At 35.0% G+C, this 13,424-nt stretch overlaps 1 protein-coding gene across 2 annotated transcripts in view; it reads right to left on the bottom strand.

Annotated features, from left to right (window-relative positions):
• The window catches only part of Ubr3 (Ubr3 ubiquitin ligase), a 161,869-nt gene extending 153,132 nt beyond the window's left edge, over nucleotides 1–8,737 (bottom strand). For both annotated transcript variants that reach the window (XM_083120461.1, XM_083120462.1), the window contains exons 1-3: nucleotides 8,157–8,737; nucleotides 1,913–2,126; nucleotides 213–341 (exon numbers count right to left, since the gene is read on the bottom strand). In XM_083120461.1, coding sequence (XP_082976587.1) covers nucleotides 213–341; nucleotides 1,913–2,126; nucleotides 8,157–8,376 — 563 coding nt within the window. In that variant the 5' untranslated portion in view covers nucleotides 8,377–8,737. The remainder of the gene's footprint in view (nucleotides 1–212; nucleotides 342–1,912; nucleotides 2,127–8,156) is intronic.
• Between the last annotated feature and the right edge of the window lie 4,687 nt (nucleotides 8,738–13,424).

Here is a 13,424-nt window from a genome sequence, read left to right as displayed (position 1 = left end):
AAAACTAAGGTACATGAATTACACCATTATATTCATAAAAATGATAACATTATATGCATAAAAATAGTAACAAAATAGCAGGATTTTCACTAAGTTACATGCTGTATCAGCTAACAGCAACTCACATGTTCCATTACTATAACAAATAAAACTCACACTAAACTTACAAACTACTACCCCGTCCCCCTTTTCCTCTGCATTAGCAGACTTACCTCTGTTCTCGTAAATGCTGAATAAGTCTTAAAATTATCCGAGGCATCATTGCATCAGCTACGCACATCAGATCTGATGGTGCAGTTGGTTTATTTACTTGCGCCTTGGGTCCATGTCGATGGCAGAACCTAAAAATAGCAACATAAATATGAAGTAGATACAAGCAAATATAGCATTAAGAAATAAATACAGTGTAATATATAGACTTTTTTGTAGGAGGTGAAGCCTCAAATGCTGAATGCATGTATACACTTCAACACAAAATTTATTGCTGCACCCTGCTAATAATGTAAGCCTTATCAGAGTAATTTTAGTCTACTAATAAATATGTAAAGTGAATACAACAAATAAATTTATTTTTGTAAGAAAAGCACCACATGTTAGTGTGGTATTAAAACAGGTCACACACCAGTATTACACCCACCAGACACCTAGTAACCAAAGGTTGCTGGATATCATTGATCTGGTTCACTGTGGGTCTCGAACATTTTAGCCTATCTGTGCAATGAAAGTAAAATTAAACCCGAAAGGAATCTGATTCATTTCATCATGCTACGATTTTAGTTCCTTTACACAGCAAATTATTATATGTTATTATATGGTGTTTGCTACAACTCTGTGATGACTGGGTGTGATGTCATTGGGATGCTGTTTTGTCAATGCACTTGTGTGCATGTTCAAAGGGCCTTGTGTAGGAGCCATATCAAGGATTTTTGCATCTTACTTTATCTATTTCTTTTTATTATGTTCAATTTTGTATACATTCAGCATAGTCTTTCTCAAATCAGAACATAACCTGCTACAATCTGTCCACACACTAACTAAACAACAGAATCCTCATTTTCATTTTGCACCCACTTCTATATATTCTATGGCCCATATCGGTGGTGACATGACCAGTAGACAACCAAGCATGATCAAGTCCCAACATACCTGTCACGTGGTGTTTCCCAATGCAATAGCATTAGATTTCCCACCGCAAGGGGCAACTTTTAAAACTGTGACAACAGTTATGACACAAAATTGTGACATGTCCGTACATCAACATAATATCAATATTTTGGAGAATACGTCAATATATTACACATGCATTTCAGAGGATAAGGTAAGGAATAACCGGAATAAGGAAATCATGCATTGTTAAAGAAAATCTAGCCATCCTGGTTCCAAAGTTCAACTGCCGTTGTCACTGCCGTAATGGCAGGTGCGAGCCTAGAAGCTTCACGTGACCGCAGCAATGCCGTCTATTAGATGGGATTCGGCTCCTAGATCAGATGGCAGCTAGGAGCATTCCCTTTATCTGATTTCTTAGTCCAGTTATTCATTACCTTATCCTCAGTAAGGTATGGGTAACATATCAAGGTATATTCTTTGAAATAACATCTTTACATTGATGCATGATACACATTACAATTTTTGTTTCATAACTGCTGTCACAATCTTAAGTTTCCCCTTGTGATGGGAAATCCAATGCTATTGCATAAGAAACAAAACACGACTGGTTTGTTTGAATTCAATGTGACATCACACTGATATGGTCAATCACCCTGTCAAAGGATGGTTCAGCAAGACATGAGACCTATGGCTGTCCTCATTAATTTTTGCTCACAAGCCGATGTAAAAAACTGACAGTATTGGCACAAAGAAGGCAGAGTTAGGCAGCATGAACTCTAATGCACATAAAACGACTACACCATACCCAGTTTCTTTCATCACTGATGTATCCCCACAGTCACATGCTCCACCAGCTTGGCTCCGAAACATGTTGAAGTCATGGCCTTCATGGTTGCCCTTCTGGAAACATTCTGCACACAAGGACATGCAGGGAGATATTCCACATGTCCGACATCTATATGCAACAAAATTTGCAGTCCACACCAAGCCACATGTTGTTGCATTATCATATCTTCGAACTGTAAAACAGAAACAATAAATCTTGTATATTATTATTATTATTAATAATAATAATGCATATCCAAACTCTCATAAAATTCACAACCTAAATATATAAATATTTGTTCTAGCATTTACACATTTTTTTCCAGAGAAAATTAGTTGCTTTAAAAAGTACTAGTACCAGAACTAGAAGGGAATATGTAAGATTTTTTCTCTCCAAGTGTCATTGTAGTCAGCACTAGCTGAAATCATAACCTCTACAAGTTTCCAATTCTTGACTCAAATCAAAAGAAGTAAATGACAATTGTGTGTAAATTTCATGGCCAAAATTTCTCCCTTTTAGCATAATAAAAATATTAATACATATTTCACCCTATAGTTCATGCAAAATAAACAATTCATTAAAGGCTTTTTAATAATCCACATGTAATACAGTGTGCATGTTTATGTAATGATCTCAAATTGTGCAATGGCCCATTCCCTGGTCCTCCATTGGGTTCCTCTTTGGGTGGCAAGGGATAGTGGGAAGCCCAGAGACATGGTGGTTTGTGGGAAAATAAAATACCCCAGGTGGACTACAACCAGTACTGTTGCGCTGCAGTTAATAGAGGAACCTAAAAGGCTTATGGGAGGAACACCCTAAAAATTCCAAGTTTCTCAGATGTTTTAAAATAAAATTCCAGCCATTTTGTAGTGTTTCAACTTTTTTTGACTGTTTACAATATATATATTTCATAGTGGAAATATGAAAATACAGTTAAAAGATAAATCAACTTTTAATTTTTAAACATACAAACCTGTTGTAGCAAATTATTCTTTACAAATATCATAAATATATATATATATATAACAATCATTTAATATTTCCACACTTTTCCAGGTTTTTAAAAATTTTAACGAAATTCACTGACTTCATTTTTCCATGATTTCCAGAAGTGGTTTAAGATCCTGGGGAAATGTAAACCTTATCAGAATTTTAAAAAAAGCCGTGCTATACATTGCAATTCTCATCATTGAACGAAAGGACGCAGGTTAAGGTGAAAAGTTCCATGAACTTTCTTCACAATAAAAATCAACACCTCTTTCTGGCTTGTATCTGAAGCCAAGTGCCCATTTGGGCTTGAAGGTGAAAGTCTTTAGGACATTCATCCAAGCTGAGCAGACTGCGCTTGAATTTAGAACAACAGCTGTAATGACCTTTGGCAGATTTCCAAATTAAGACATTCTCTCCTGTCCTAGTCAAAACTGAAAGCAAGGAGGAGGGAAACAAATAGTTGAGCAAGAGAAGGGAAAGATAAATATAATACTTATTGGTTGTTTAACACAAAACACTATTAATATGATTTCAAATGACGATAACCTTAAGTAGTTGATATATGCTTCCGAAAATGGTAGAAAAGTGTAAAATGTGAAAAGAGAACTGTAAATGGATTTATCAGCAACATCCATTGCAAGTAGGAAAATGAATCTAACTGGAATACAGTTTTGGCACTGCATTTTCTTTATGATTTCAAAAATTGAATATACAATAGATAGTTACAAAAATAACTATTCATTTAGTACTGAACACTTTTTTTGTGCAATTTCACATAAATGAAGATATACAATTCTTCAGTGATATTAGGGTACTACAAAAAGAGTTTGTCCAGAAATTAAATGCAGTTCAAATGGAGAATGTTTGCATATGCTGTTACTTGAGCATTTTTTAAGAACAAGTTTATAACTATTCTTCAAATAAATTTGTGATACTAATGTATTAATAGTGAGTACATAATCCTCTACTCCACATTTTTGAAATACAATATATAGAAATTCTATATCAAGTGGATTTTAAAATTTCAGGGAATTTTGTGTGAGAAACTGTATTACATCAATGCATAGGCTGGCTTATGGCCTGTGGTGGAACAGATTGGTTGAACGTGAAGTGCAAACTATAAAGACTCATCTAAAGAAAGTCTGTATTGCCATTCAACATTAATATCACAAAAGTTTGTGTATTTATCCACCATAATGGGTCACATTATCCCAACAGACCAATCTACATGTGCAAACCATTTTATGTCGAATTTCAAATTCCGTAGCTCTGCAAACATCCAAACAATACTTTTCTCTCTTCTCATGTGTACATCAACATGGTACGAGTATTGGTCACTATAGCTGCAGTTATCCTTTCTTGTAGACGACACATCCCCCACCCCCAAACACACACACACACAAAATCAATGGGTGCAACGGCAGGACTGTGGTGACCACGGAGTCGGCTCTCCTATTCAAATCCACCTGTTAGAAAACAGCAAGTCAATTTCTGCACAAGCAAGAGCACTTAATGATTAACATTTCTGCTCCAGGAGTGCCAATTAACGATGCACTCATACGAGAGGTGCCAACTTAAGATAAATTTTGGGGTCATAAAGAATACTTTATGTATGTAAAATATACATAAAATGTGTCCTCCTACCTGAATTTTTCTTTGGGGGAGGGGGCAGTAAGTGGCTTGCACCACCAAAATCAGTGCCTGTGATTCATACATAAAACATAACTTTTTGATTTCGTAAGTATGATTGAGAAAAAGTATGCTTCCATCTCACTTATTTCGCACATTATTATTATTATTTTAATCTTGCTGTTCTTTGGTAGAAACCCTATTCATTTACTCAAAAGCATTGGTAGAGGGAATTGACAAATCAAAAATATTAGTGGAATTAAGACATTGAAATTTTAGTGGCTGAAATTTGATGTTTCAATACAATGTAATGGTTTGATGTATCCCTTAGGGTGTTGCAAGAGACAAATGAGAAAATCTAAACGGAAATATGGTAATTACATGTCATTCCATTTTTATTACTACTTTCGTATAGGTGAAACACCTAGAAATCATTTATTTTACACTTTTTTACATTGCTAACGTAGCGGAACATTTCTTTAGGTGTAATAATGAATTTCTAACGAAAATAATGTCTATTTCTACATTTCCGAGTACTTACTGTTCTTCATTATTTCGATTCTGTAACACACGATATGGCGACAGCATACTGGTTCATTGCACGTTGTGCCAATGTTTTGTCGATTTGGAGTGTGCATGCAGTGTTGCAACCTTGTTCACCGAAAAATTCCTACTTTCATGCCCGGATTTGAAATTATGCTAATACCTCGCAAACCATTGACGTTAGCCCCACAAACCATTTCCCGTAATGTTAGCTTAGGTTAGGCAAGCATAGTTTAAAAAAAATTTAAAAAATTAAAAATACTCTACACACGATGTTATAGTGAAAACACGAGGTTTGAAACACTTACTGGGGGTTACATCATGTAACACATGGAACATTGTGCTCACGTGAAGAAAGCAAATGGCGGCAGCAGCAATAACATGTTGGAGAGATATTTTAGCAGATAAACACAGGATTTCGCATTAAAAAGGATCAAAACTACATTCCCGAACTTCAACAACGCTCAAGAAAATGATTTGCGTAAGTACTTTCTTGTGTAAATAGTAAGAAATCAGTTTCCGCTATACGAAAGTGTTACCCCATTTTTCTCTCTTTGCACTATCTACAAAAATACAAACCAAGCCACTAACACATTCTATTAACTTTTGTTCATTCATTCATTGTTCTGCCCAACGGGCAGGATTTTCATGGCAACATCCATGCACTTACATCTTGCACCTTATGCTTCATGCCAGCATAGGAGCCATTTAATTCATATCATCAATCAGCTGATTTCTCCTTCATTCACGGACCCTTTCCCCACAAACCATGCCTTCCAGTGCATCTTTTAGGAGGCAGTTCCAGCATCCAAACCAATTTCATTTTCTTTACTAAATCACTTTCAGCACTGGTCTCTTCTCCAAAGCTTTCTATCATTATTCTTACTTTGTCTTTACTTTTTTTGCTATACACACACTTTTAGATGCTTTATATCACTCCTTCATACCATCCATACATTGCTATGCTCCACACAATAAATCTCTAGTACCTTGTCCAAAGGTCCACAAATAAACACCTCTTCTATTAAAGCTTCCTTCACCATTGCTATTCTCAACTTGACTTCCTGACTGCAGCTCATGGCACTGTTTGTGATAGAGTACAGTTGTCTGAAGCTGACATGTTACATTATTTCATCTTGAATTCTTATATTAAGTTTCCCATTGCCTTTGCCTTGTTCACATTTATGTTCATTCCACACCGGTCACAGTGGGTATTTAAGCCTTCTAACATAGTGTACACCAATATTTCACCCTCCTGCTTCCCCAAACATCCTTATATTCCTGTCCGAATTTCACTCCCCTAATTTATTAAATTCTCACAAACTCATGGCTTAACGCATTGCTTTCCAAACTACACTAATTTTCTTCAGTATCTCTACAAAAGTTTCACTATCAATTCACTAAATGACTTCTCCAGATTACCAAATTCTATGAACACTTCCTTTTCTTTCCCTATGTATCTTTAACAAATTGTTTGCAATAATCCAACTGTATCTCCTGTAAATTTTCTCCTTCTTGAAACCAAACTAATCTTCTTCTGTCTCAACAGTTTCTCTTCACTGCTGGTTATATATGTAGCATCCTATTTTGCTAAACATTATTACAACTCATCTTAAGCTGATATTCAAATTTAAATGCAGGTTTCACTGCAGTTTCTAAATTGTAAAATTATAAATTTCAAATCACGAAAAATGATTACGCCGTGTTTATCATTTCAGTTATTTTTACTTGTGATGATGAAAATGGAAGAGCAAAAACATAAGGGAAAATATGTGCCTGATCCAAGATTTGAATTGGGAACCTTGGCTTCACAATCCAATTCACCAACTGTTATACTAGAAAAGCTGTCATGTATATTTGCATGTATACATGCTCTTCATCAATTCAAAAGATTAATTTCTTGCTAGTGAACTGAATTGAAATGAAACTGAACACTTCTTACCAACAAAATAAAGGGGGGTACAACATATTCGGCTGAAGAACTCACTTGATTTTGTTAGGTTAGACATTTTCGCAGAAGCAATGAGACAACCTCTGTTGAAATTTACTTTTAGCACATTAATTCCTCTGGTATCAATTTAATAGTTGTTTCTCCTAAATATTTCACATTTGTTTTTGCTTCTATCATATAAACTAGTGTTATGTTTGTAGCATTTTAAACTGGTTATGTATTATGCTTTCCATACTTTCCAAAGTACAAACACACCATTGTGCTAAAAGCATTATAAATTCTCCCTTTCAGATTCTATTTCTATTTTACTGCCTCAAGTTTCAACTTACCCTAATTTCAATTATCAGGCTTGCTATTGAAAGTAAATTACTAACAACTTCATCCCTACAGTCAGCATGGAATACAGTTTGCATTCTTTGATATTAGGACTAGATTAGTTTGAATAGCATCTTGTCTTGCATTGTATGAAGCACCATACAACCCTGCCCACTCGTTTCATTAACATTTATGCATCTGAAACTTTTAAGAATGAATCAAATTCTTGTTAGATGGTAGCTTGAAATGTACCAAGTAAATTTTACTATTAACATCCATTCTTGCATGGCAAATTGTTTACAAATTTAATTCCAGGATTCTGTAAGTAGAGATAGCAATATTTTTGGCAATTTTAGGATTCCCATTCAAATAACAAGCAACTGTTAAAACAGAAAATCAGGTTCACCTTGTGATCAGGGTAAACAGTTGTCATGGTCTTAAAATAAATACATATATTTGTGGAAAGACCAGCTGTAACTTATAAAAAGTAGTTTTCAGAAACCCATATTTAATCTACTGAGCTGATTCATAAACTAAATCTTCGTTGAGTAAAGCGAAAACAAACACTTGTAACACATCCCATCTAAATAGCAATATATTTCTCCAACTGACATTTAACGATAGTTATTTTAAATAGGTCATAATTAATTACAAGCAATAATCGCACTTAGTCCATTCTAAATATAAAGCCAAAATATAACAAACATAAAATCTTAAAATTATTCTACCCCCTTGACCTTGCTTAAAACTAACTATAGCTAACATGTTTACTACGTCCTTATTTAGATATCGTACCGGTAACAGAAAATTCATCTGGAGTTCTTCCTCCTGCCATCAACCACCTACACCAGTCAATTGTGTCCCATTCATCTATAGTCTTTTCCGGATTTAAAAGTAAATCCAAAAGTTCATTCAAATGCTTAGGTGACGCAGTTGTTGCACATTCTGCATGAACGTAGGCAGCTGCACCACGTTTACCCTTCTTCATTAGCACATGGGCTCCGATGGAAGTCATGTTTACGAAGTCTTAGCTAATTTTTAAAACGAACCTTTAAAACTATAATTCATTTTTACGGTGTAGATTGCTTGAAACAAGAGCAGTTCTAACACTCACGGCAGTCCTTGATCACTAACTGCATTAATTGTCTGTGTCCGCAGGAAAACCACAAATTTGCAATTTCCTCACTCGACATTTCATAATTAGCGTGACTCCTTCTTGTACATACTTTATCCTCGTAATACAACGAGGAAAGTAAATATTAACTCGTCATCAAGTCATCATGAAAGTAAATCTGGCGAAATATACAAATAAAAACTCACTTCAAGCGTAACTAACTCAACCAACTAACTCTGATCAAGGACTAATGAACTAAGACACAAAGAGATGGCACCACAAGACGAGGGGATAACAAACAAGCAACGACGTGCAATTCACACTTTATCCTTGATGATTTCACACAACCTTTTCACTCATGCTGATGTCATAGTAATAATTCAAATTGCACCACAGAGCAAAGAAAAATTGAAAGTTCGTATTAAAATAATCATAATTACATTGAACAAATACCATTTATATAAGTTGTGAAAATTTTAGAAAAAAACTTCATGTCCTCGCTTGGCCCGAATATTCATTTTTGTATTTAGTTGTATATTGTATACAAATATACAACTTGCTTGCTGTGTTGCTGCTAGTGAATTGCTACGATTTTTTTAGCATGCTGGGCATAAATAGCTACATGTTAAGCAATAAAAAAACTTTGTTGAGTTGTTGTCGAAAAAAAAATTCCATCAATTCTTTATAAACCATTGCCATTTTGAAAAAAGTGTCTTCTTTATTTTTCAGTGCACGATAGAGGGTGATTCATAAGTTCAAGCCCCCTTGCCGTTCCTATCCAGTTGAAAGCATTAATGTAGGTTGCAGTGAATTTGCATCTTTGTCAGGGACTTCGGAACGGTGGGCAACATGCCCCCCCCCCCCCCACTCATCAACAAGAAGGGACATTATGGTATTTTTGGACCCCATTCGCGCCCTAAATAATAAGACTATATTTTTCTAACTTAAGCCCCTATCACACGGAACTAGATTTCTAGTAGGAATGCCTTCCCGAAAAGTCGGGACCGGGATCGGGAAAAAAAATTCCCGTCCCGATCTCGACTTCGGGAAATGACTTCCCGACTTTTCGGGATCCTGAGCAGTCGGGAAATACTGAATGGTCGTTTTAAAAAGTCGTTAATTCTCGATGTTTTCCGCATTGTAAGTGTCTGGAACTTATCGGAAATTGTTAGTTTTCATTCCAGAAATGCTAAAACAATCACGTTAGGTAAAAATGAGGTGTAGAATTCGAGATTTCAAGAGCTTGGGAAAATTTCGAACGTTTCCAGTCCCGAATGTCGGATTTAAAAAAAAATTGCCGTCCCGACCCCAAAAAAAATGGCCGAGTCTGATGCCACGCACGTGTCAGCAGTAAGAATAAGGGTCAAATTTGCTCCTGCCACGTAATTCGTCTGCTAAGAGGATGTTACAAGTCTTAAGAACAGATGAAGACGATAAAAATGCAAGTTCGTGATTAGTGGGAATGAATGTACAGGTAATTTAGAACTTTTTTCTTTAGAAAGCATTTAGTGATATTATTTTAATGCTAACAGAACCTAACCTAACTACGAGAGCATTTAGGTTTACTATTAGAAGAATGCTAAGGGACCTAATCTTAAAACATTTTTGTGAAAGTAATCGCTACAGCTTCACAGTATGTGTTACAGACGTAATTGCATACATAAAATGATGAAATCACGATAAAACAAAGACCGAGTCTGCTGCCAGGCGCATCTGCTTTGAGGTTCCAGCAGAAAAAGAACGTGGCAGCAGACACCGCACCCTCCCCCCCCCTAGATTCTGTGGAACAGCCAATCAGAGCAAAGTTTGGCCATGTGAAGATAATCTGTGATTTGAAAAAACGGTTCGGTTCATCTAAAGTCCTTAACTAACATTTCGTAACGTTACCAAATATGAGCGCTATTCACCGGATGTTTACATTTCTGTGCTTCCTTGGAGCTGGCGGGGATTGCACTTCCGGTTTTGAAAAGAATAACATTGAATTCAAAGGTTTAAAGGTAGTGTCTTCGGAAAAGGCCACAATATTTGTGTTGATTTCGGTTTCAACATGAGATAGGGAACAAACAATTGTTCTCAGGTATCTATGCATCGTTTTCAGACAGACCCGATATGGAAAGATAAGTGTATTTAAGCAGTAAAGCGAAAAGATTGGACACAAACACGAGAGATTAGGCTCTGCAGTCGGCACTTCATCAAATCAAATTAAAATATTTGACGTGTTTCGAAAATTATAATTGGGTAACGCACATGTGTTGATTAAATTTAAAAGTTGGAACTATTTATAATCATATTAGGACGCATTTGCCTTTTGGTTGTTGAAAAGCGCTCTCTCCATGATCGTCGGTAGGTTAGTCAACCCCTCCTTCCACCCTCCTCCCTGGAAATTGGCATCCTTAATTTGAAGTTGCAAAAAGCAGAAAGTTTGTTATTTTTATTGTTAATAACAGAAAAAAGTTCACTTGGTTAGTATTCGAACAGAGTAATCAATGTAAAATTTGAATTAGATCGAAAAAATAAGTGAACAATACAGTAACCAGGATATTTTATTTCATATTCTACCATTTAATTCAAAGAATAAATGGTTCCACAGTTTTCAGAATTCAAAAAATTATAATTTTAGATGAGCTTACACAATATATGTAGACTTTGTGAGTATTTTTTTCTAACTTCTAAATTCCTTTCTTGAACGACACTTGCAAAAGTTAATAACAAAATACAATAACTGTGCATTTCAGTATTGTAACTATGAAATGTAAGTCTTAATGGAAAATACGTAGTTGTGCTGATATTCACTCAGCTTGTGGATCTAATAGCTTGATAATAATAAACAACAACAAAAGTAATAAAATTTATTTAATTAGGTATATATTATTAGTGTATAACAATAATTTTAACCCTAGTAATTATTATTATTTATTTTACTCTTGTGATCGAAGTATTTCAATATTTATAATTAATGTAAGCTTCATTTCAACTTGGAGAAGTATTTTCAAAACCAACTGATGGTGGAAGATCAACATTGCCTTGGAAAATATTAGTATCGTCCCTTATATCTGCATCCAAGGAATCCCGGAAATTGCCAATCTTTTCTAGGTACCTTTGTTTCTCTATATTACTCAAAAATTTCAATTGATCCATTTTGTTTCCGATCTTTTATAAGAAAATAAGGTCGGTGACTATCTGTATTCCACTTGTTTACATTGGAAAATTCGCCAAACCGGAAGTTCTTTTCCCACCATCAATGATCGATCATTTTTTGTTTACTCAGGAATAACCCCCATACAATACTATTGTATGGTTCGAGAATTACTAAGACATTTAACTCGGAGTTATTCGCATAAAGAATTATAGTGAGTTTTTCTACAAGACCACTATTTTTATTTTTCAAAAATATATTTATTGACATATTATAAAAGTTTGGAGCATTTCTGCAAAATCCTGAAGTTGAAAGGTACCACCGTTTCCGAGATATATCATTGATATATCAAATTAAAAATATCCAATAAGGCGGACTCTTTTCATGGTGGCCATCAGCACGCAGATGACGATTGGCTACTCGACTGAACATGTCTTAAGTGGTATAACAATTGATTCTACCAAGTCTCATGCTTTTATCGAAAAGTCAATGATTCGGGACTTGACCGCCAGTCTGTGTTAAATACACTTTTTTGGTGCTGTCCTCCATTTGGAGACACATTTTATGGCGTATCTTTCATTAAAATATATGAAAACTGATATCGTTTTAAAGCTTATAAATTAGGCTACAACTTTTATTCGAAACATTTTTTTTGTCATTTAATTTTTTCAAAAGTTACAAGGCAAAATCTTCAGATAGTATTAGAAAAAAAAACACTTTTTGAAGATTATTTTTTTAAATTTCGGCAAAACCACCGACATTATAGAAAATTAAACAAAATATCTTTTGTAGCCCATCTAATGAGGATTAAGACTAAAAAAAGATTATCTGCATACGACCATTGGTTACGGAGACATAGGTCAATAATAATAATAATAATAATAAATTTTCTTTATTCAGCGGGCGAGGTTCAGCCAAGGGCTGCTCTGCCACCTAACCCTTGTCAATATGAGAATACATATGAGATGATTATAAACTTATGGAGCAGTAAGCTAAACGTAAAATAATAATAATAATAAAAATAAAAAATGAAGAAAGAAAAAAAAATACATAGGAATTAGTTGCAAAAAAAAGTGTAATTAGAAATAAAAAAGACAATAGTAATAATAATACAATAATACAATTCCATATAGTGAGTGACTTGATACCTTCAGTATGTGTAACTGAGAGTTCGGGGGGCCGCTGGGGGGGGGAGCGCCGCGAGGAGGGTCGGGGACTTTTAGGATTTTGCACTACTAGTAGTGTTCTAACAACTGACCAAAATTCAACTTTTACGGAATTATTCCCGACATTGGCCCTTTTCCGTCCTTCATGACTGGGTTATCATGTATGAATAATGCAAACCCGCGTTAAAAAGCTTTTTCGGTACGCATTGATTACCATTTCTTTTTTCGAGCTAATCTCTAGTTCATACTTTTCCTTTTTTAATAAAAGCACAAAGCAGTAATTCTCCTACAACATTCTTCAAATTGCTCGTCCACCTTTAAGCCGGCTTTAGATGAAAGGATTTCCATTTAGATTCTTGCTAGCATAAATGCTACGTAAATGCTTCCAGAAACCTTATAACAAATAGTACTTCATAATTTTACACCAAAGCATTTCATTTCATGGATCATTTCGGTTAGCTGTTCCAATTACAATGTATAATACATACAACACGAAAGGCACGTCGAGTTGCACCGTCTATGGTGAGTGCACGGTGTTTACAATATAAAAAGCTAAAACATTCTTCCATACGTGTACAGTAAACGTTGTAAAGTATGTATTTTGTCAGCGCCATTCTTCTCTACCTAAAACCATTTAATACGAAGCG

The sequence above is a fragment of the Lepisma saccharinum genome, chromosome 4, assembly GCF_977018435.1.
Source record: "Lepisma saccharinum chromosome 4, izLepSacc3.1, whole genome shotgun sequence".
Lineage (NCBI taxonomy): Eukaryota > Metazoa > Arthropoda > Insecta > Zygentoma > Lepismatidae > Lepisma > Lepisma saccharinum.
This window is presented reverse-complemented; position numbering and strand designations above follow the sequence as displayed.